The following is a 26,092-nucleotide window of genomic DNA, read 5'->3' as shown; positions in this document are numbered from 1 at the left end:
ATCAGCTATACGTATACATATATCCCCATATCCCCTCCCTCTTGCGTCTGCTTCCCACCCTCCCTATGCCACCCCTCTAGGTGGTCACAAAGCACTGAGCTGATCTCCCTGTGCGACGCAGCTGCTTCCCACTAGCTATCTATTTTACATTTGGTAGTGTATATATGTCCATGCTACTCTCTCACTTTGTCCCAGCTTACCCTTCCCCCTCCCCGTGTCCTCAAGTCCATTCTCTATGTCTGCGTCTTTATTCCTGTCCTGCCCCTAGGTTCTTCAGAACCATTTTTTTTTTAGATTCCGCATATATGTGTTAGCATACGGTATTTGTTTTTCTCTGACTTACTTCACTTGGCATAGTATCCTCCAAGTCCATCCATGTTGTTATAAATGGCAAGATTTCATTCTTTTTATGGTTGAGTAGTATTCCACTATATGGAATATTCTTTATCCATTCATCTGTTGATGGACACTTAGGTTGCTTCCATATTTTGGCAATTGTATAAATAATGCTGCTATGAATATTGGGCTGCATGTATCTTTTCAAATTAGTGCTTTTGTTTCTTTCATATATATACCCAGGAGTGGAACCACTAGGTCATATGGTAGTTCTATTTTGAGTTTTTTGAGAAACCTCCATACTGTTTTCCATATCGGCTGTACCAATTTACATTCCCACCAAGAATGTAGGAGGGTTCCCTTTTCTCCATACCCTCTCCAGCATTTATTATTTGTGTTCTTTTTGATGATAGCCATTCTGGCAGATATGAGGTGATATCTCATTGTGGTTTTGATTTGCATTTCCCTGATGCTTAGCGATGTTGAGCATCTTTTCATGTGCCTGTTGACCATCTGCATTTCCTCTTTGGAAAAATGTCTATTCAGGTCTTCTGCCCATTTTTTAACTGGGTTGTTTGGGGTTTTTTTTGCTGAGTTGTATGAGCTGTTTATATAGTTTGGATATTAACCCTTTATCAGTCATATCACTTGCAAATGTTTTCTCCCACTGAATACCTATTTTGAGTCAGGTCTCAGGTATAAGAGGAGATAAGAGATTAATAAGATAGAAGTTATAATCTAGTAAGAAACACAGAATTGTTCATAGTTAACTTTAATGTGGTGCAGTATGGTAGGTCCTGCCCTGCCCTGACCAGTTGCTCTTAGTCCTCATAATACAAAAGTAACTGACTATGAAAGCCTACAAATTAATCACTGTCATTAAGTTGCATGTGATACTTATTACATCACCAGTTGGCACTGTAGTAAAATAACACTAGTAATGAGAAATTGTACCCGAGACATAAATGTTAAATACAAATAATGTGGTCAGCTAAAAGCAGTTTTTACAACCATATGAAATAATTATGCTGTAATTTCAGGATTAAGCTGGTGGAGTATAAAAGGCTTGGTAAACCCCCAGCTCCAGGTTCCCCAGAGCCTGGCAGGATCTTACTCCAAACAAGCAGACTATATGGGACTTCCCTGGCAGTCCAGTGGTTAGGACTCTGTGCTTCCACTGCAGGGGGCGTGGGTTCGATCCCTGGTCAGGGAACTAAGATCCCACGTGCTGCGTGGTGCAGCCAAAAAATTTATAAACAAACAAACAAACAAAGAAGCAGACTATCATCCCCACCATCTGAGAGGGTTTCCAATGAAGAAACTGGGAAGACTTGAAAAGCTGCACTAACTATCCTCTAAACTAATGCCCTCTGATATCCTTTACTGAAAATCTATCTTTTGAGCTTATCCCAGTAAAATATAACTTGTATAAGATTTGAACATCAAAGAGTTTCTTCTCATTAAGACTCACTCAAACTCTGCCAGACTAATTCAGGCAGAACAAAACAGGCACCAAAGGAAGATACAAGCAAAGCTCAACAGGAGCTCAGAAAGTAACTCTATAAGATACTGCCTAGGAGAATGTACAGAGTTTTAATAGGCTGAAGAAGAGCCTGAGGGAATAACATGAGCAAAGGCCCAGGGATAAAGATGAGGGAACTAGGAATACAAATTGAGCATGGGATGTGCTAGGAGAGAAGCTTAGTTCTATAACAGCCAGTACCTCACAGACAAAAATGAAGCAAAAAAAGCCTTGGTTTAGTGATTTCTCAAATTAGGTGCTTCCCTGCATAGGGACAGTTACCTGCAACAGCTCTTTAGCTGAACCTCTCTTCTCCACATCCATTTCAAGACAGCGGTTCAGAAAGTCTCGGAAGATAGCTGACAGCTTCTCTGGGTTCTGAAGCTCCGGGGTCCCATTTGTGGCGATGAGGTACAAGGCCTGGCAATACAAACAGAGAATTGCCTTGGGATCCAACTGAGGTTCTCTCTTGGTCCCCAGACAGGCCCTCTAGAAATATGGTCAGCTGCTTTCTGCCTTCAGAACACAAAGAGGCAGCTTTGGTATACTGGAAAGAATATGAGTTAAGGGTCAGGTTTAACATTTAAAAGCCATGTAACCAGGTGCAAGCCAGTGAACTTCCAACTTTCTCATCTGTAAAACAGGGATGATAATAGTGCCTATCTCACATGTCTGAAAAATAAAACAAGACAGTATATTAAAAGCACTTTGTAAGCTTATGAAGTGTGTTACTGACCCAAGGGTTTATTATTATCCTTGATTATAGATCTAAATGGTTTATTATTCATTTACCCTGATGAGTTAAACACCTGCCCATTTGCTGAAGGAAATTATTCCTGGTGCCATCACTTCAGTCATCTAAAAACTGATCTCTTCTAGCAGGACAGAAATATATATAAAGGAAGTGTTCTGTAAAGGAGCAATCTGTTTCACTGTTGCCATCCTGGTCCCCTAACATGAAGCATCTCCTGGGAAAGGTAAAGAAAAACACAGTGAAACTAAACCTTTTAAAGCACTCAGCACTTTAATTCATAAAGTGTTTACACAAATACTGTCTCATTTAATGACCACAATAACTCTGGGTAATAGGCAGGGCAAGAATTATCATCCCCATTTCACAGATAAAGTCCAGAAACATAAAGAGATATGCCTGGAATCATGCTGTTTACACAAGTTCATGTCCTCTGACTCTACTCCCAGTCTTATTTCTGTCACGCCCTACTGATATCATTTTCAAGGCCATTCTAAGGTGAAAGAAGATGAGTGGCATGTGGATCCACAGGGCAAAACTGGGGGCCGAGGGTAGAAACTATGAAGGTAGTTTTAGTTTGGTACACTAAAGCACTTTTCAATAATCAGAGCTATCGAAGAGGTATCCAACTAAGATTAGATGACTGCCTATCAATGACAATGCACAGGGAATTCCTGCACTGAATGGGAGGTTGGAATAAACAACAAAATGAAAGCAATAAAAATAACTCTCACATTTGCCCATGATCAAAATTACCAACCTACTTGCATCTGTATTCACATACCCTGCTTTCCCTCTCCTATTACAATGGATAAATTGTGCATATTCTAATCTAATGCTCTTTACTTCAGTACTTGATCCAACCCCCCTCATCTACTTAAGGACATCACTCTTACAGATGTCACTTCTCTCTTGTACATGACCATTTTCCTCTCCACTAGATCAGTCCCATCTGCACAAAAACATGCTATAATAATATCATCTTAAAAAAAAAAAAGGGATTTCGCTGGTGGCACAGTGGTTAAGAATCCACCTGCCAATGCAGGGTAGACGGGTTTGAGCCCTGGTCCGGGAAGATACCACATGCTGCAGAGCAACTAAGCCCGTGCGCCACAACTACTGAAGCCTGCGCACCTAGAGCCTGTGCTCCGCAACAAGTGAAGCCACCCCAATGAGAAGCCCACGCACCACAACAAAGAGTAGCCCCCGCTCTTTGCAACTAGAGAAAGCCCACGTGCAGCAACGAAGACACAACACAGCCATAAATAAACAAACAAACAAACAAACCCTCCCTCGACTCCACTTTAAGATATTGCTCCACTGTTACCTTAACAAAACTCCTTACCTTAAAGCAAAACTCCTTTAAAAGAAAACAAAAATGAAAAGTAAAAACTAACTGCTTACACATGCCATCTCAACTTTGCCCACTCTGGTGAATTTACTCTAATTAGGCTTTCATTCCTATCACTCCAGTGAAACTGATTGTCAAAGTCATCAATAACCTTCACACTGGCAAATCTAATGATCATTTCTTAGCATAATCTTAAATGCAACCTATCAGTCAGGTTTGACACAGTGATCCATCCTCCTTCTCGAAACACTTTGTCCTCTTGGCCTCCAGGACACTTCTCTCAGTTCTCCTACCTGGAAGGCTACTCATTGGCCACTTTGCTAGCTCCTCTAACCTGTAAACATGACAGTATCCTAGGTCTCAGTACTCTCCCCTCACTCCCTAGGTGAGTGATCTCATTATCAACTAGCTCTGATTTTTAAATAAACCAACTATATAATACCTACTAATAAATTTATATTTAGAGTCCTGACCTCTCACCCTTGAACTCTGAACTCTTATGCCCAATTCTACTCAGCATCTCCACCTGGATGTTTAATAAACATTTCAAATTAACACAGAACCTTGTCCACTCTGTTCACTCACTTCATGGACACTGGCCTCCTTGGTTTCCCCTAGGATGTATCAAGCACGTTCTCAAAACAAGTTCTTTATATACTTGACACCTGGAAAACTCTTACGTCAGATTAATCTCATGGCTCACTACTTTATTTTCTTCAGATTTCTCCTCAAATAACTTATAAGAGAAGACTTCATTCTCTACCTAGACTAAAATAGCACACTTCTCCCTCCTTCCCCCCTTACTCTCTTAAGCCACTTACTCTGCTTTTTTTTCACAGCTCTTATCTTCTGTTACTATATATTAATTTATTATCAGTAGAACAGTTTCTTGCCCATGATAAGAACTCAAATAATCATTGAATAAATGAATGAATGACTGCTAATATATCTTTTCTTTAAGCATTTATACTTTAAATTCAACAGTGCCTAGTTTTATCCAGAAAAGAGAAATCCAACAGCCCAAACATCTTGATATGGGCCTAGTAACACTCACTCTCAGAGGATTTTCATTAAGGTATGGGGGCTCCCCTTCAATCATTTCGATGGCCATGATGCCCAGGGACCAAATGTCAACCTTAGGCCCATAGGCCTTCCGTGTCACAACCTCTGGTGCCATCCAGTACGGTGTTCCCACCATAGTGCTCCGTTTGCTCTGCTCTGGGGTGATCTGGGCACAGAATCCAAAATCAGCTAGAAAAAGAAAAGACAAGACAGAAAGGATATATATGTAGGGTATTCCTTCTGTAAATATTGACTATGTGCTTACCCCTAGGTATCAAGCTCTGCCTGCATCCTAGCCACTGCATCCCTCGTCTCTCCAAAGCTAGAATCACTTAACTGCCACCTTCAGCCCTTAGCCTGTCTCTTGTTCAACCCTGAAGGAGGAACATAACATATATCATCTCTGGCTTCCTTATCCCTCCTCAAACCAGAAGCACTAGGCATTAAAGTCCAAGCCGCCCCCATTGACCTTGATTACTTGCCCCAGTACTGCTTTCTTCTTGAAAATCATTCCCATATATCAGTATCTGGTAACTAGGTCCTTGCTTTATTTCCTGGGCATGAGTCCTGGACTTAAACCCTAATCACCTACAACTAGGCATGGCCCTGCTTTTAATAAGTTCCTCACCCTGTGCCCCAAGACAGAGACTGCTAACAGTCTTCCCATAAGCAGCCCATCCACCTGTGACACAACCTGTTTGTCTGGACTATTGGTCCTTACACATTTGAACAAAATGTTCTGCCTGCAGTTCATTCCCATTATATTGCAATTATATGTTTATTTAATTATGAGGCCTTCAATAAGAAGGACTATGTCTTCTTACTCATTTTTTTCATTCCCAGAGGGCCCAGCATACAACAGACATTTAATAAAAGTTTGCTGAATGAATGACTGAATGAAAGAAGTTACACTAAACTCTTTCTTCTAATTATGTATTTTGTGTTTCCCATACTAGATTGAGAACTACTTAAATACAGGCAAAAGTATCCTCAGTGCCCATCACGGGTCCTAGCACATAGTGGGCATGCAGTAAATTTTTTTGGCTGAATGTATAAATGAGTGGAAAAAAAAAGAAATGTCATCCTATATAGTACTGAGTAATATAAAGTGCTCGCATATCCAAGGAAATACAGATTCCCTGGTGAGTCTTGTAGCTACTCTTATATGATTATCATCCCAGAGGAGACAGGGTCCCACAGGGAAGAGAAGTATTACCACTCCTACTCACTTAGCTTGACAGAGCCATCCATTCCCAACAGGATGTTGTCACTCTTGATGTCTCTATGAATAACTTGGCTCGAATGCAGAAACTCCAAAGCCTGCAGGCACTATTGAAGTGGTGTGGGCAGAGGGAGAAAGAAAGGACATACAATATGAAGACTTACAGAAAATCGCTAATCCAACCTGCTCATTTGATGATAACAAAAGTGAGGCCCCAGTGAGTAAAAGGACTTACTCCAAATAAGTGGAAGAGGCAGGTCTGGAACCTAGTCTCCTGTCTCCTAGCTAAGCATTCTTTTAACACTCCATGCTGCCTTATATCTTTCTTATAATATACTTGACCATATCGTATTACAACATAGCTTATAATAGTTTTCTTTAACTACAGGAGTTCCTCCAAAGTATTTTAGAGTTGTTTACAGAACATCAGCACCTTGACAAAGAACCTGAGGCAATAAAAAATAAATAAATACTGAGGAAGAATGGAAAGGATTTCATAATGAAAAAACTGGAGGAAAGTGACAAATAAGAGTCACATTTGGGAAACTAGACAAACGGAAATGATATTAGAAGCAGTGAACTTAGGAGGATAATCTTATTTTGGTGAGGAGATAAATTTGTACTGTTTGGGGCATGCTGGTTTTTATATTCCTATAAACATTTGCAGACTAATGTCTGGTAGGCCACTGCAGATGTGAATCTTGAGTTCTGTAGAGAGGCTGGACTTGAAATAAACGTTTACAAGTCATTCATGAAGAGGTGATTTTTTTTTTTTTTTTTAAGTTATGGTAATGGTTGGAACTGGCAAATGCTATAGGAGATAGAGGAGAAAGAAAAGAACCTTGGAAAACACCCAGACTTAGCAAGCAGAATGAGTAACACAGAGACTGAATGGAACAATGAAAATGCATGGTTCTGACCAACAATATTATTCCAGACAAATCTCTTACTCCCTCTGGGCTACTGGCTATCCCCCATCTGTAAAATGTGGGGATCAGAAAAGATACTCTCAGAGTTACTACTAAATCTACTAGTTTAAGTTCATAACCGAAAGCTAAAATTTTAGGGGCTTCCAGTGATTAAAAAACACTAAAAATGCAAACCAATTAGAAATACTATTTAAATATTCTCAACTTAATACTTCACTTTCTAAGAACATATCAATGGCTAAATTAAAAACAAACCAATATCCAGAAGCGGCCTTTCCCTGGAAATGTATGACTTGCTTTCCTAAGGAGGCTAGACACTTTGGCCTCTGGATGTAAAAAATTATGAACAGGGACTTCCCTGGTGGCGCAGTGGTTAAGAATCCGCCTGCCAATGCAGGGGACATGGGTTCGATCCCTCCTCCAGGAAGATCCCAGATGCCACGGAGCAACAAAGACTGTGCACCACAACTACTGAGCCTGTGCTCTAGAGTCCACGAGCCACAACTACTGAAGCCCACACACCGAGAGCCCGTGCTCCACAACAAGAGAAGCCACCGCAATGAGAAGTCCATGCACCACAATGAAGAGTAGCCCCCACTCGCCGCAACTAGAGAAAGCCCACGCGCAGCAATGAAGACCCAACGCAGCCAAAACTTAATTAATTTTTAAAAAATTATAAACAAAAAGGATGATTTCAAGAAATTGGAACCCTCATGCATTGCTGGTGGGAATATAAAATGGTACAGCCACTGTGGAAAACATTTTGGCCAGTCCTTAAAATATTAAACATAGAGTTGCTGTATGACCAGAAGTTCCACTCCTAGGCATATACCCAAGAGAAATGAAAACATACATCCAACCAACAACTTGTACGTGAATGTTCACAGCATCATCCACAACAGCCAAACAGTGGAAATTACCCAAATGTCCATCAATTGATGTAAACATAAGTAAACAGAATCTTATCTGCTAGTAAAAGGACATATGCTATAACACAGATGAACCTTCAAAATATTATGCTAAGCAAAAGAAGCCAGTCAGATGCACATATTATATGATTCCATTTACATGAAATGCCTGGGACAAGCAAATATATAGAGACAGAAAATAGATTAGTGGTTGCATAGGGCTGGGAGGGCTGGGAAAGAGGGTGGGGGGGTGACTCCTAATAGATATGGAGTTTCTTTTTAGGGTGTCGAAAATGTTCTAAAATTGATTATGGTGATGGCTGTATAACTCCATATACTAAAACCCATTAAATTATACACTTTAAATGGGTGAATAATATGGTATGTGAATTATATCTCAATAAAGGTATTTTTAGAAAGGGGAACTATCTCTATGAGAACTTAAGGATAATAGTAATGCCACCTATTTAGTTAACATTTAAATGTTTCTCCAAATGCTTTTTGATCCATATGGTACCCCTAAGGCATATACAGTGTGAATGTTGCAATTTCTAAGATAAATCACTTGAGGCTTATTGATTTCCCCAAGCATACATCTGCATGTATTTCAACCAGTGAAAGTCAGTCCCTGGGGAGACTGAAAAACATCTTAGATATTACAATGGTTGTGGTTTTCCAAAGGTCCCCAGTATATAAACAGATATACAGTTTATTCATGGTATCAAATTTCATGAAAGGAATGTGATTAGGCAAACATGTCTTAAAAGGCTTCTGGGTGGGGGAGGGAAGATAATGAAACAAAAGTTGAGAAACACTGCCTTAGTGGTACAGCAAAGAAAAGAAATCAGATCTCCTAAGACTCCCAGGCCTGTGTTAATTCCATTAACCTATGTGTTTATGTGTTCTAAATCCCAGGGTTTTTAATGAAAAGGTGATCATATTTTCTAGGACAGTATTGATTTCACATGACTTTATCTTTCCTAATATTAATATAAAACTACATCGCTATGCCTCCAAATCTTGCATCATCAAAACCCAAGCATACTGATCCCCATAAAACTCTGAACCTAATCTTCTAATCACTTAAATCTTCTACTCTCCCTCATTCCCAAACTTTTCTATTATTAGGCTATCAGAAAGTTCCAGTCTCTTATCAGCAAAGCACCCAATATGCTCAACTTCTTCTAATACTCCCCTCATCTTCTTGCTCTAACGAAAATGTGGCTATCCCCTGAGGACACGCTTTTCATGGAGGCCTTGCAGAGGTATTTATTTTCCTTTCTTACACAAGCATTTTACAGACTTGAGACATATAGTAGCAATGAGGAGAGAGAAGAATACCTATTTAAGCTTTGTTTCCTATTTCTTTTGCCTGGAAGTATTTTACCCTAGATTTTTGCTTGGCTTACTCTTTCATACCATTCAGATCTTTACTCAAATATATGGCAAAACCTTCCCTGACTACTCTGTCTGAAATAGTACCTCCTCTGTCACCATCTTTTTACTCTACTTTATTTCCTTCATAGCACATGAATAAAGTAGGAAAGCAGAATAAAAATATGATTAAAATATATACCCATATAAAAGAGGTAAAGGAAAATAAGTGTTCATGTAGTTATTTTTAAGAGGTTGAAATTATGCGTGATTATGCATATACACACATAAGTGTGTATATATATATATTTTGGAACTTTCTAACTTTCAGATATAGTAATCTTTAAAAACAGGTATAAAAAGAGGATGATGGGAGAGAGTACAACTAATTTCTCCCACCTCTACAGTGCCCAGGCTGAGATTCCATCAGATGCAGAACTTTGAGATATATGGATATGGAAGCCATGTCCTGCTCAAGTCTGGTTGGCCACTTGCCTTACCTCACGGCACACAGCTGCAATCTGGCCTTCATCCATGCAGGTTTCTGTTACCACATCTGTCAAAGAACCTCCAGCCAAATATTCCATGACAACCCATAGCTCATCTCCCACGAGGTAACTGTAGGAGTAAAGATAAAGGGTGAGAAGGAATAGAGTACACTGGACCATAGCAGTGGCTTTCAAAGGACAAGCATATACCAGAGTGACTGTGCATTTCCCTCAGTTCTGGAAGAGTCTAGGGTTCTTTTTTCTAAGGAAAAGCAGAATCTGTGGGACAGAATAACTAACTTGACATCTCTTAAGGATTCTCCTGGGGAAAACAAAGCACACTGTTCTGTGAAGCCCCAAAAGACAGAACTACAATCACTAGGCTGAAGATATAAAATTATTTCATCACAACACAAAGTAGTACTTCCTAAAATTAGGCATGATTCCCACACCTCTCTGCATGAAAGCAGAGAGCATCCAAACATTTGACAAAGATGGGATTTGGAGTCCATCTTACCAATATTAGGGAAAGTCACTAAACCTCCTTTAGAATTCTATTAGATTTGAGATCCATGAGACCCATACTGGGTCTTGTTCAAGATTCCATTCCCAGAAAGTGTGGCACAGTAGATGTCAATATTGACTGAATAATTCAATGAGTAAAATAAAAGATAATTGTAAATGCAAAATGAAGTATTGACTATAAGAGCCATTGAAAAGCTGTAGAGTTTTATACACATAGCCATTATGCTGACAATGATCTCCATTTTGAATGTCTCTGATTCTAAGAATGGAATAAATTCAGTAAAGGCTGCAGAACCAAAGCTGCTTCTGGAAGCCAAGGGTTCCCAATTAGTACTGTATCCCTAGAGAGATTATGGGGCTGACATGAGTTAAAACTGATAGTCTCACTCAGACACTGGATCACTCAGCTCTATTATGTGATAAACAAAAACGTCACCTAGGAGAGACCTTCAAGATGGTGGAGGAGTAAGACATGGAGATCACCTTCCTCCCCACAAATACATTAGAAATACATCTACATGTGGAACAACTCCTACAGAACACCTACAGAATGCTGGCAGAAGACCTCAGACTTCCCAAAAGGCAAGAAACTCCCCACGTACCTGGGTAGGCAAAAGAAAAAAGAAAAAACAGAGACAAAAGAATAGGGATGGGACCTGCACCTCTGGGAGGGAGCTGTGAAGGAGGAAAAGTTTCCACAAACTTTTCCCTTCACTGGCGGAGACGTGGGGCGGGGTGGGGGCGGCGGGGAGAAGCTCCGGAGCCACGGAGGAAAGCGCAGCAACAGGGATGCAGAGGGAAAAGCGGAGAGATTCCTGCACAGAGGATCAGTGCCAACCAGCACTCACCAGCCCGAGAGGCTTGTCTGCTCACCCGCCAGGACGGGTCGGGGCTGGGAGCTGAGGCTCAGGCTTCGGAGGTCAGACCCCAGGGAGGGGACTGGGGTTGGCTGCGAGAACACAGCCTGAAGGCGTTAGTGCACCACAGCTGGCCAGGAGGGAGTCCAGGAAAAAGTCTGGACCTGCCTAACAGGCAAGAGACCACTGTTTCGGGTTGCTCAAGGAGAAGGGATTCAGAGCACTGCATAAATGAGCTCCAGAGACGGGTGCGAGCCACGGTTTATCAGTGCAGACGCCAGACACGGGCATGAAATGCTAAGGCTGCTGCTGCAGCCACCAAGCAGCCTGTGTGCAAGCACAGGTCACTATCCACACCTCCCCTCCCGGGAGCCTATACAGCCCGCCACTGCCAGGGTGGCGTGATCCAGGGACAACTTCCCTGGGAGAACATATGGCATGCCTCAGGCTGTGGCAACGTCACACTGGCCTCTGCCACCGCAGGCTCGCCCCGCATTCCATACCACTCCCTCCCAACGCCCCAGCCTGAGTGAGCCAGAGCCCCCTAATCAGCTGCTACTTTATCCCTGTCCTGTCTGGGTGGGAACAGATGCCCTCAGGTGACCTACATGCAGAGGCGGGGCCAAATCCAAAGCTGAACCCGGGAGCTGTGCAAACAAAGAAGAGAAAGCAAAATTTCTCCCAGCAGCCTCAAGAGCAGCAGATTAAATCTCCACAATCAGCTTGATGTACCCTGCGTCTCTGGAATATCTGAATAGACAACGAATCATCCCAAAATTGAGGCGGTGGACTTTGGGAGCAACTGTAGACTTGGGGTTTGCTTTCTACATCTAATTTGTGTCTGGTCTCATGTTTATCTTAGTTTGTATTTAGAGTTCATTATCATTGGTAGATTTGTTTATTGATTTGGTTGCTCCCTTCCTCTTCTTTTTTTTTTATATATACATACATTTTTTTTTCCTTTTTCTCTTTTTGTGAGTGTGTATGTGTATGCTTCTTTGTGTGATTTTGTCTGTATACCTTTGCTTTTACCATTTGTCCTAGGGTTCTGTCTCTCCGTATTTTTGATTTGTTTTGTTTTGTTTTAGTACAGTTTTTAGCGCTTGTAATCATTGGTGGATTTGTTTTTTGGTTTGGTTGCTCTCTTCTTTCTTTCTTTCTTTTATTACTTTTTAATTTTTAATACTTTTTAAAAATGTTTTATTTTAATAACTTTATTTTATTTTTTTCTTTCTTTCTTTCTGTCTTTTTTTCCTCCCTTTTCTTCTGAGCTGTGTGGCTGACAGGGTCTTGGTGCTCCGGCCGGGTGCCAGGCCTGTGCCTCCGAGGTGGAAGAGCCGAGTTCGGGACACTGGTCCACCAGAGACTTCCCAGCTCCACATAAAAACAAACAGCGAAAGCTCTCCCAGAGATCTCCATCTCAAAGCTAACAGCTCCACTCAACGACCAGCAAGCTACAGTGCTGGACACCCTATGCCAAACAACTAGCGAGACAGGTACACAACCCTACCCATTAGCAGAGAGGCTGCCTAAAATCATAATAAGGTCACAGACACCCCAAAACACACCACCAGACGCGGTCCTGCCCACCACAAAGACAAGATCCAGCCTCATCCACCAGAACACAGGCACCAGTCTCTTCCACCAGGAAGCCTACACAACCCACTGAACCAACCATACCCACTGGGGGCAGACACCAAAAACAACGGGAACTACCAACCTGCAGCCTGCGAAAAGAAGACCCCCAAACACAGTAAGTTAAGCAAAATGAGAAGACAGAGAAACACACAGCAGATGAAGGAGCAAGGTAAAAGCCCACGAGACCAAACAAATGAAGAGGAAATAGGCAGTCTACCTGAAAAAGAATTCAGAGTAATGATAGTAAAGATGATCCAAAATCTTGGAAATAGAATGGAGAAAATACAAGAAACATTTAACAAGGACTAGAAGAACTAAAGAGCAAACAAACAATGATGAACAACACAATAAATGAAATTAAAAATTCTCTAGAAGGAATCAATAGCACAATAACTGAGGCAGAAGAACGGATAACTGACCTGGAAGATAAAATAGTGAAAATAACTATCACAGAGCAGAATAAACAAAAAAGAATGAAAAGAATTGAGGACAGTCTCAGAGACCTCTGGGACAACATTAAACGCACCAACATTCGAATTATAGAGGTCCCAGAAGAAGAAGAGAAAAAGAAAGGGACTGAGAAAATATTTGAAGAGATTATAGTTGAAAACTTCCCTAATATGGGAAAGCAAATAGTCAGTCAAGTCCAGGAAGCACAGAGAGTCCCATACAGGATAAATCCAAGGAGAAACATGGCAAGATGCATATTAATCAAACTATCAAAAATAAAATACAAAAAGAAAAATAGTAAAAGCAGCAAGGGAAAAACAACAAATAACATACAAGGGAATCCCCGTAAGGTTAACGCTGATCTTTCAGCAGAAACTCTGCAAGCCAGAAGGGAGTGGCAGGACATATTTAAAGTGATGAAAAGGAAAAAGGTACAACCAAGATTACTCTAACCAGCAAGGATCTCATTCAGATTCGACGGAGAAATTAAAACTTTTGCAGACAAGTAAAATCTAAGAGAATTCAGCACCACCAAACCAGCTTTACAACAAATGCTAAAGGAACTTCTCTAGGCAGGAAACACAAGAGAAGGAAAAGACCTACAATAACAAACCCAAAACAATTTAAATGGTAATAGGAACATACATATCGATAATTACCTTAAATGTAAATGGATTAATGCTCCAACTAAAAGACATAGGCTGGCTGAACGGATACAATAACAAGACCCATACTTATGCTGTTTACAAGAGACCCACTTCAGACCTAGGGACACATACAGACTGAAAGTGAGGGGATGGGAAAAGATATTCCATGCAAATGGAAATCAAAAGAAAGCTGGAGTAGCAATTCTCATAGCAGACAAAATGACTTTTTTTTTAAATTTTTTAAAATTAATTAATTAATTAATTTATTTATTTATTTATTTTTGGCTGCGTTGGGTCTTCGTTTCTGTGCGAGGGCTTTCTCTAGTTGCGGCAGGCGGGGGCCACTCTTCATCGCAGTGCGCGGGCCTCTCACTATCGTGGCCTCTCTTGTTGCGGAGCATAGGCTTCAGACGCGCAGGCTCAGTAGTTGTGGCTCATGGGCCTAGTTGCTCCGCGGCATGTGGGATCTTCCCAGACCAGGGCTTGAACCCGTGTCCCCTGCATTAGCAGGCAGACTCTCAACCACTGCGCCAACAGGGAAGCCCCAAAATGACTTTAAAATGAAGACTACTACAAGAGACAAAGAAGGACACTACATAATGATCAAGGGATCAATCCAAGATGAAGACACAGCAATTGTAAATATTTATGCACCCAACATAGGGGCACCTCAATATATAAGGCAAATGCTAACAGCCATAAAAGGGGAAATTGACAGTCATAGTAGGGGACTTTAACACCCCACTTTCACCAATGGACAGATCATCCAAAATGAAAATAAATAAGGAAACACAAGTTTTAATGATACATTAAACAAGATGGACTTAATTGATATTTATAGGACATTCCATCCAAAAGAACAGAATACACGCTCTTCTCAAGTGCTCATGGAACATTCTCCAGGATAGATCATATCTTCGATCACAAATCAAGCCGTGGTAAATTTAAGAAAACTGAAATCATATCAAGTATCTTTTCTGACCACAACACTATGAGACTAGGTATCAATTACAGAAAAAAATCTAAAAAATACAAGCACATGGAGGCTAAACAATACACTACTAAATAACCAAGAGATCACTGAAGAAATCAAAGAGGAAATCAAAAAATACCTAGAAACAAATGACAATGAAAACATGATGACCCAAAACCTAGGGGATGCAGCAAAAGCAGTTCTAAGAGGGAAGTTTTTTGTTTTTTTTTTTTTAAAACTTTGCGTTTATTTATTTATTTATTTATTTATTCATGGCTGTGTTGGGTCTTCGTTTCTGTGCGAGGGCTTTCTCTAGTTGCGGCAAGTGGGGGCCACTCTTCATCGCGGTGTGCGGGCCTCTCATTATCGCGGCCTCTCTTGTTGCGGAGCACAGGCTCCAGATGCGCAGGCTCAGTAACTGCGGCTCACAGGCCTAGTTGCTCCGCGGCATGTGGGATTTTCCCACACCAGGACTCGAACCCGTGTCCCCTGCACTGGCAGGCAGATTCTCGACCACTGCGCCACCAGGGAAGCCCCTAAGAGGGAAGTTTATAGCAGTACAATCCTACCTCAAGAAACAAGAAACATCTCAAATAAACAACCTAACCTTACACCTAAAGCAGTTAGAGAAAGAAGAACAAAAAAACCCCAAACCTAGCAGAAGGAAAGAAATCATAAAGATCAGATCAGAAATAAATGAAAAAGAAATGAAGGAAACAATAGCAAAGATCAATAAAACTAAAAGCTGCTTCTTTGAGAAGATAAACAACATTGATAAACCATTAGCCAGACTCATCAAGAGAAAAAGGGAGAAGACTCAAATCAATAGAATTAGAAATGAAAAAGGAAAAGTAATAACTGACACTGCAGAAATATAAAGGATCATGAGAGATTACTACAAGCAACTATATGCCAATAAAATGGACAACCTGGAAGAAATGGACAAATTGTTAGAAAAGCACAACCTCCCAAGACTGAACCAGGAAGAAATAGAAAATATAAACAGACCAATTACAAGCACTGAAATTGAAAATGTGATTAAAAATCTTCCAACAAACAAAAGTCCAGATGGCTTCACAGGTGAATTCTATCAAACATTTAGAGAAGAGCTAACACCCATGCTTCTCAAACCCTTCCAAAAAATTGCAGAGGAAGGAACACTCTTAAACTCATTCTATGAGGCCACCATCACCCTGATACCAAAACCACACAAAGATACTACAAAAAAAGAAAATTACAGACATATCGCTGATGAATATAGATGCAAAAATCCTCAACAAAATACTAGCAAACAGAATCCAACAACACATTAAAAGGATCATACACCACGATCAAGTGGGATTTATCCCAGGGATGCAAGGATTCTTCAATATACGCAAATCAATCAATGTGATACACCATATTAACAAATTGAAGAAGAAAAACCATATGATCATCTCAATAGATGCAGAAAAACTTTTGACAAAATTCAACACCAGTTTACGATAAAAACTCTCCAGAAAGTGGGCATAGAGGGAACCTACCTCAACATTATAAAGGCCATATATGACAAACCCACAGCAAACATCATTCTCAATGGTGAAAAACTGAAAGCATTTCCTCTAAGATCAGGAATGAGACAAGGATGTCCACTCTCACCACTATCATTCAACATAGTTTTGGAAGTCCTAGCCATGGCAATCAGAGAAGAAAAAGAAATAAAAGGAATCCAAATTGGAAAAGAAGAAGTAAAACTGTCACTGTCTGCAGATGACATGATATTATACATAGAGAATCCTAAAAATGCCACCAGAAAACTACTAGAGCTAATCAATGCATTTGGTAAAGTTGCAGGATACAAAATTAATGCACAGAAATCTCTTGCATTCCTATACACTAATGATGAAAAATCTGAAAGGGAAATTATGGAAACACTCCCATTTACCATTGCAACAAAAAGAATAAAATACCTAGGAATAAACCTACCTAGGGAGACAAAAGACCCGTATGCAGAAAACTATAAGACACTGATGAAAGAAATTAAAGATGATACAAACAGATGGAGAGATATACCATGTTCTTGGATTGGAAGAATCAATATTGTGAAAATGACTATATTACCCAAAGCAATCTACAGATTCAATGCAATCCCTATCAAATTACCAATGGCATTTTTTATAGAACTAGAACAAAAAATCTTAAAATTTGTATGGAGACACAAAAGACTCCGAATAGCCAAAGCAGTCTTGAGGGAAAAAAACGGAGCTGGAGGAATCAGATTCCCTGACTTCAGACTATTCTACAAAGCTACAGTAATCAAGACAATATGGTACTGGCACAAAAACAGAAACATCGATCAATGGAACAAGATAGAAAGCCCAGAGATAAACCCATGCTCCTATGGTCAACTAATCTATGACAAAGGAGGCAAAGATATACAATGGAGAAAAGACAGTGTCTTCAATAAGTGGTGCTGGGAAAACTGGACAGCTACATGTAAAAGAATGAAATTAGAATACTCCCTAACACCATACACAAAAATAAACTCAAAATGGATTCGAGACCTAAATGTAAGACCAGACACTATAAAACTCTTAGAGGAAAACATAGGAAGAACACTCTTTGACATAAATCACAGCAAGATCTTTTTTGATCCATCTCCTAGAGTAATGGAAATAAAAACAAAAATAAACAAATGGGACCTAATGACACTTCAAAGCTTTTGCACAGCAAAGGAAACCATAAACAAGACGAAAAGACAACCCTCAGAATGGGAGAAAATATTTGCAAATGAATCAACGGACAAAGGATTAATCTCCAAAATATATAAACAGCTCATTCAGCTCAATATTAAAGAAACAAACAACCCAATCCAACAATGGGCAGAAGACCTAAATAGACATTTCTCCAAAGAAGACATACAGATGGCCAAGAAGTACATGAAAAGATGCTCAACATCACTAATTATTAGAGAAATGCAAATCAAAACTACAATGAGGTATCACCTCACACCAGTTAGAATGGGCATCATCAGAAAATCTACAAACAACAAATGCTGGAGAGGGTGCGGAGAAAAGGGAATCCTCTTGCACTGTTGGTGGGAAGGTAAACTGATACAGCCACTATGGAGAACAACATGGAGGTTCCTTAAAAAACTAAAAATAGAATTACCATATGACCCAGCAATCCCACTACTGGGCATAAACCCAGCGAAAACTGTAATTCAAAAAGACACATGCACCCCAATGTTCACTGCAGCACTATTTATAATAGTCAGGTCATGGAAGCAACCTAAATGCCCATCGACAGATGAATGGATAAATAAGTTGTGGTACATATATACAAAGGAATATTACTCAGCCATAAAAAGGAATGAAATTGAGTCATTTGTTGAGACGTGGATGGATCTAGAGACTGTCATACAGAGTGAAGTAAGTCAGAAAGAGAAAAACAAATATCGTATATTAACGCATGTACGTGGAACCTAGAAAAATGGTACAGACGAACCGGTTTGCAGGGCAAGAGTTGAGACACAGATGTAGAGAACAATCGTATGGACGCCAAGGGGGGAAAACCGTGGTGGGGTGGGGATGGTGGTGTGCTGTATTGGGCGATTGGGATTGACATGTATAGACTGATGTGTATAAAACTGATGACTGATTAAAAAAAAAAAAAGAAAAAGAAAAATCATGAGCAAGTGAATAGGAAAAGAATCTCAAGGCCAGGAATTCAGTGGATATTTTCAGTCAGCTTAAAGACAAAACTTGGGTTTTCCCTTAAGTGGCAAGTGACTTAGTCAGTGGCCATCATAGGCAGAAAGTTAAATTAGTCCCTCTAAGTGTCTTTATCTTAATGAAGCTGTTTCACTATGTTGGCAAATAATGAAATGAGGCAAAAAGGCAAGAAAGGAGAAATCGAGAAGAGGGTGAAGGGATTCCAAACATGGATTAATGAGCAATAGTAGCAGTACAAGAGAATTCTTAGCGAATCACAATAGACCAGAGGGCTAAGAATAATCCAGCGGCAGAAGAGGAAGCAAAAAGAGTACATTATTTAGCCTTAAAGCAGCTTCCCTTGTCCGATTATGTTTAATGGAAGCCTAAAATCTACAGGCATGTTTATTACTGACTCATGTTATTCTACTCTTTATGTCACACATTTTAAAGTCTCCATCTGATACAATAAAATCAGTGACCAATTTTATGATCTTTCATGACATGATGGATACTTTACTTTTCTTCCACGGGAGTTGTGAGGGTTGTGTCATTTTTAAACTACATGCAGAATTCTTAGTTTGATCTGCAGAATTCAGCACTCAATTATGTACCATCTTGTATAGTTCAGTAGATCTCAAAGTACTGGAGAATGTGTACCATATGCTTCCTTCTATCTCATTGCATTTTTCTTGGTGCTAAGCATGTATTAAAAGCTTAATAACTAAAAAAATAAAAACGAAACAAAAACAAAAAAAAACCAGACCAATCACAAGCACTGAACACGAGACTGCGATTAAAAATCTTCCAACAAACAAGGATCAGAGATTTGAATTGACTACAAGCTTACCAGGGGTCAACAATGAAACAGAACTCTTAAAAAAAAAAAAATCAAATCAAGTTCTGTAGAGTTTAGAACAAAGGAGGGGTCCCAATGTCTCCATACCGGTGATATCTCAAACGAAACTACTGAATGCCACATTTTAAGAGAATGCAGACAAACTAGAAGTTACTCAGCAGGGTAAGCAGGATAAGGAAAGATTTGAGATGCAGAATGATTTAAAGACATACATGTTTGACTCAGGCAGATGGGCTAAAGGCGTTCCCTGGGGTAGAACAAACAGTATCAGGACCAGCTGTGAGAAGCTACAGGGTGGTAGGGTTCAGCCTAACCCAGAAGACTGTACAGCAATCAGAGGTGTCCATCAACATGCAGGGTCATTGGCAGAGAGCCAAGCATCATAGACGAATCTTAAATGGAGGCAGCTCTGAGGGCTAGTGTTGCCTTCTCCCCAAAGAGCTCCACCATCCATCCATCCCAAAGGCCCTATCTCTCTGACAGGACTACCACTCCATACCTGTCCAAGTAGTTCACAATATTTGGGTTCTTGTTTTCCCTCATGACCAGGATCTCATTAATAATCAGCTCTTTCTTCGGCTGCTGCTGAAGGTTCATCTGCTTAATGGCCACCTGAAATTAGAGTACATTCAATGTACAACCAGAGTCACTCAGCATTTACTGAGCACCTACTAAGTACCAGACATAAACACTAAGGAGATAAAAATGAATAAGATATGGTCTTAGCCCTTGAGGAAAATCACAGTTCATCTCTGGAGACCAGTGGTACTCAGTGTGAGGTCCCCAGACCAGCAACATCAACATTATCTAGGAATGTGCTAGAAATGAAAATTTTCAGTCCCCACATAAAACTACTGAATCAGAAATTCTGTGGGTTGTTTTTTTTGTTTTGTTTTTTTGCACAAACTTTCTATTTAATGGGAAAGTTCACTTGCTAAGTATAAGGATCATTTATTACTTGGCATTGGTACTGGTGTCACTGGAGGTGAGGATAAGACATAGTTATGAAGAATTTAAATGAGGAAGTGAAAGAATTTAAAAACTGATCTTTCCATTCATCTCTCTGCCTTCTTAGATCTCTACTTAATCCAAGCCCAAGTAAATAGGGACTTCCTTTTCCTCAGAAACTCTGTACTTTAATAAGCCCTCCAGGCAATTCTCATGTGCACCAAAGTGTGAAGATCAAACTTGCTACTAAATAAAATACTTATATTAGAAAAATACTTTTAAAATTCACAATATAAAAGAGGTATGCTATAACAAAAGTCCCTTCAAAGTGTTACAGGAACATAAAACTGGGCCAAGAACTCTTTCACACTATCAATGCAGAGGTTTCATAAAGGGGAGATGAGTTTTTGAACTTGTTGTGGAAAAATAAATCAGAGTTGACCAGGTTAAGAAAGAATAGAAAAAGGGGATCCTTAATGTTTATGTATGAAAAAGATATTGACAGGCTTTTTGTCTACAGAAATAAACAAATTTTCACATAATACAAATTTAAGGAACACGTTAGTCTCCAAGGCACTTTTGTGTCCTTTTTTATGTGTCGGGTACTATGTAGGGTATTCTCAAATGTATTTCATTTAATCCTCTGAGACACGTTATGAGTTAAATATTACTATTGACCCCCTTTGACAGATAAGGAAATTGTGATTCAGAGAGGATATGTGACTTGCCTACACAGCTATTCAGTAGCAAAGTCAGGATTAGAGTCTCAAAAGTGACGCCCATTTATCCTGCACACACAACCAGATTAATCTTCCCCACAGTACACATTTGGTGACTCTCTCCCCTGTTCAAAGCAGAAATGGCTCTTGTTTGCCTCGAGATGCTTCTTGGCCCAACATTCGAAGCCCTTATGATCTGACCCCTATCTTACTTCTTTCTCACTGTATTCCTTCATATACTACAATCTGAGCTTCTCTCCATTTAGAACATCTTGCTCCACTGTTTTTATGTGTTCCAAACCTTTTTATACTTTGTATCAGACCAAAAGAAACCTCATTCTCCAAACCAGATAGGCTTTTTGCCTTCTTTAAAGCCCCATAAGATTATATCTATACTTCTCTTGTGGAACTCAGCACATACTGAATTGTATGATGATTAGTTAGGGTGTGTCTCTCGAGAAGCTTGAGAGCTCATTTGAAAGCTCAGAATCCCTGGTGCCAAGCACAGGGCCTGACACACAGTGGGTGCTCAAAAAAACATCTTTTCAGAAATGAAGAGGAAAAGACAGAATTCAGTGGGTTGATAAATACTTTGTTTTTAAACCACAAAGAGCATTAGCAATAATAGGCTGCTCTATCCCATAGGAGTAGACTTTAAATTATTTCCTAAATGTTTATTCCCTAGAAATAACAGCCAAGAACATGAACACCTAACAGAACAACTAAAATTAGTCTTTCCAGAATCAGCAAGAAGTGTAGAGGTTGAATAATTCAACTTTTATGAAAAAACCCCAAATTCTATTATTTCTTCAATCAAGTATGGACAATCTTCTCCCATGAGCCAGTTCATCAGTAAGAATAGAGATGATTTTTTAAAACATTTTGATCACCTCCATTCCCTGCCCCAAGTGAGAAGAAATTGCTTTGCAGTGGAGTCTCCTATCAGGTTAGGCTTCTGGTCTGGCTGCAGCTTGCTATAACGGCTGATGTTTAGCTTTTTCTAATGTCTAAAGAGGAACACATTGATCTAAAGACACATTACATTAAGATTGTAAGCCCTTACAAACATACTAAGACCTGGAGCCTTTGCAGTTCCTCAGGCCATCCTGGAAGATGAGACAGTGCTTATGAACCTCACAGAGGTCACTGCTGGCAGCAGCAAGGGAAAAAAGAGGCAGGCCATGGATGACAGAGGGGGTGGCAGGACACCAGGAATTCTTTTTTTTTTTTTTTTTAACACCTTTATTGGAGTATAATTGCTTTACAATGGTGTGTTCGTTTCTGCTTTATAACAAAGTGAATCAGTTATACATATACATATGTTCCCATATCTCTTCCCTCTTGCATCTCCCTCCCTCCCACCCTCCTTATCCCACCCCTCCAGGTGGTCACAAAGCACCGAGCTGATCTCCCTGTGCTAGACTATTACAAGGGACAAAGAAGGACACTACATAATGATCAAGGGATTGATCCAAGAAGAAGATATAACAATTGTAAATATTTATGCACCCAACATAGGAGCACCTCAATACATAAGGCAAATACTAACAGCCATAAAAGGGGAAATCGACAGTAACACAATCATAGTAGGGGACTTTAACACCCCACTTTCACCAATGGACAGATCATCCAAAATAAGAATACAGGAATTCTTTACAGTAGTCCTTAACTATGGGCTAGGCTAAATGCCCTTCACCTAATCAGATCTCTCCTATTCAGGACAGCAGATAGCACTTCTATAACAGAAAAAGAACTGGACTTGAACCCTGAGGGCCTAAGTTCTGGGGCTGAGTCTGTCACTTACTAACCTTGACCAGTCACAAGCTCTCTGAGCCTCGGTCCCTTTATCAATACTGAGGATAATAATCCCAACCCTGAATCCCCTCCTCACAGGATTGTTTCGAGAACTAAATGAGACAGTGGTCAATGTGTTACTCATACATAAGAAATGTAAATAATACAGTAAGACAACAATGAAAATGCTAATCATTGTCATAACTGCATTTGATGAGTAACTGGCACAGAGCAGCAAGTGACAACGTTCTCAGCAGGAATGACAGCAAAAACAAACCATCCTCCCACCACTACTGTTTACTGAATGCCTACTCTGTGCCAGTGCTGTGTTAGGTGCTCTACTGACATTATCTCTGTAAAACCTAACAACAACCCTGTCAAGCAAGAATCATTATCTTCATTTTCAGGGAGGAAAATTAAGACTAAGACTTACAAGAAAGTTGCCCAAGGTCATAATCAATGCCTTCAGGTTCATATGACTTCAAAGCCACTTCCAGTCTACTCTTTCTATTACACACATTCCCTCTAAAAAATGAGTTTGAAAATTAATTGCTGGATCTGTAACTGGAAGATTTCCAGCACTAATATGCTAATCTTCTTACATATGACAGACAATAGCTCTCCTCTTCTCAGCTGGATAACTCCCAATAAGCACTCGCTCACAAACACAGAGTATCTCGCTAGCTCCACTAAAGATTTACACTCCCTGGGGGAGGAAATGAGGCCTTCCTGGCTACAATGCATTAGCCACCCTAATGGACTCCCTTCCATTCATAGTTTTGTAACCACAAGGCAGGCACATAGTGAAGTCAAGTTTGTTTCCTGTGGCCAGCTGCTCACACATGGAGCCTCCAGGCCTTCCAGGAACCGGCCAGCACCAGCCTGCCTCCCCCATCAAGGGCTGTGAGGCCCCAGAGGCCAAAAACACGACAAGGGGCCGTGGTGCCTAACCTTGGCTCTGCTGTGGCCTTGCAACCCAGAAAGCACAAGTTAAAATTTTAGAATCAAAAGATTCTAACCCAGCCCTTGCTAACTGCTATTAGCACAACCCTGCACAAGTTACTTAAACTCCTGAGTCTCAAATTCCTCATCAGTAAAAAGGAAATAATATTACCTACCTCATAGGGTTCTTTTTAATATTAATATTAATATTTAATATAACCTCCTTTTTTCTATCTCTACCTCCAATACAGCATATTTAAAATCAGCAGAATGATACCATCCTTCCTTCTTTACCATTATTTTATCACAGATTCCTGTCAGCATTATAAGAGTTTTATATGTACACAATAGAAAGTATGGTTTCTTACATTTATATATACGATTTTAATGCCTGAATCTTTCACATAGTTCTTAGCACAAAGTGTAGCATAGAGCAAATGTTCAGTAAACATTCTGTAGAATAAATACATACAAATAAAAATTAATATATATGTAATTCTTGGTTTATGGTATATTTTCAAATGCATTATTTCACTCAACTCATTCACATTTTGTGAGGTATATGTTATCATGCACATTTTATAAATAAATAAAATTCAGGCTCAGGAGGTCAAATGACTTGCCCAAGGTTTTATAAGTAAGTAAAGGTAAACATCTAGGTTATTGGATTCTCACATCAAATAACAATTAATAAATCTTCAAACATAATAATGTTTGGTTTTTTTTTTAAGTTGACTTACCCTTGATGGAGCCTCAATATTTGGCTCAGACACTTGTAAAAGCCTGACAAGAGCACAGTGAGGTACGTGCTTTCCCTATTAACCATGACTTCTCCAGTACACCATGGGGTTTCAACCACCAAACATATACAAGCAGGTCCTAGTAGCCTCCCTCAGGAGAGCCCAACTCTGTTTTCACTGGAACAGGACGTGCCTCTCTTAAGCTCTGAGCCCCATTAGTCTTTTGAACTAAGATCTTCCCCAGGCAACTCCCATATACAACCCACCTTCCAACATTCCTGCTCCGCAACCAAAGAGTACAATGCAAAGAAACTTCAAGCATTCTAGATTCCCTTCATGGCTTCCTTCTGCTGAAAATAAGATCTTAGGTATCAGGCCTTAGCAATAAGATCAGAGCTTTCCCAGCTTATGAAATGTGAGAGACAAAGAGGTGCCTCCAAATGAGGACTTCAATGTCTACTGGAATCCTGGGCACAGAGTAATGGAAGGACCACAAGATTGGGAGGCAAGAGACATATGTTTAAATCTCTTCTATATCAGATTTCTCTCCCAAGCACCAGACTTGTAAAAATAATTGTCCACCAGGCAGTTTCACAAGAAAGTCTCTCAGGCAACATCTAACTTCCTCAAATCTGTACCTCCTCCTTTGTTCTTTCTCCTTTACTAGTACCACTCACTTGTGAGCCATCCTCACATTCACCAAATTCTGTCATATCTACTTAAGTACCTCTCAAATTCATCCACTTCTCCCCATTCATACTATGCTACCACCTTGGTCCAGACCATCATCTCTCACGTGGAATTATACAGTAATCTCCTGACTCATTGCTCCACTCTTATCTCCCCGAATCTCTTCTCTACACTGTAGCCACAATGACTTTTTCCAGAATCTGTAAATCTCATCATGTTAAGGAGTTCTAGTCTGCAATACTGAGAAACCAGAAGTGTCCCTATTGAGCTAAGAAGGGCAAAAACTTAACAAAAAGGAAAAAGAAACAGTGGAACTGAAGGAGTAGTAGTTGGTGGTGGATACTTACCTCCTGTCCTGTGGCCACATCCATTGCAGTGTACACAGTGCCTGAAGCACTGAACAACAGGTGGGGGAAAGAAAAAAACAGGTGTTAGATGAAGTGACATTTGTCAAGTGAAGCTCTACACACAATCTGGCAATGCAAGTGTTAATAAAAATAGAAGCAAAAATAATCCTCCCCATTGCCTCTCCCACTCCACTCTCATGAGAGGCAGTATGTAGTAGTAAAGAGAATATACGCTCTAGTGGCCATCAGGAAGTGAGGGAAGAAAGGAGGGACGGAGGAAGAAAGGCAGAGAAATACTAGGAATAATGCTAGGAAAGTAATCATGTCC

The 26,092-nt window shown here is 40.0% G+C and overlaps 1 protein-coding gene across 8 annotated transcripts in view; it reads right to left on the bottom strand.

Annotated features, from left to right (window-relative positions):
* PAK1 (p21 (RAC1) activated kinase 1) overlaps positions 1-26,092 on the bottom strand; it is a 152,381-nt gene that overhangs the window by 3,644 nt on the left and 122,645 nt on the right. For all 8 annotated transcript variants that reach the window (XM_059930743.1, XM_059930742.1, XM_059930745.1 and 5 more), the window contains 6 exons: positions 25,765-25,813; positions 20,084-20,196; positions 9,956-10,073; positions 6,252-6,351; positions 5,015-5,211; positions 2,141-2,278 (listed from right to left, as the gene is read on the bottom strand). In XM_059930743.1, the coding sequence (XP_059786726.1) occupies positions 2,141-2,278; positions 5,015-5,211; positions 6,252-6,351; positions 9,956-10,073; positions 20,084-20,196; positions 25,765-25,813 (715 nt within the window). The remainder of the gene's footprint in view (positions 1-2,140; positions 2,279-5,014; positions 5,212-6,251; positions 6,352-9,955; positions 10,074-20,083; positions 20,197-25,764; positions 25,814-26,092) is intronic.

This window comes from Balaenoptera ricei, chromosome 8, assembly GCF_028023285.1.
Source record: "Balaenoptera ricei isolate mBalRic1 chromosome 8, mBalRic1.hap2, whole genome shotgun sequence".
NCBI classification, from domain to species: domain Eukaryota; kingdom Metazoa; phylum Chordata; class Mammalia; order Artiodactyla; family Balaenopteridae; genus Balaenoptera; species Balaenoptera ricei.
Note: the sequence above shows the minus strand (reverse complement) of the source record. Positions and strands in the feature narration are given on the sequence as shown.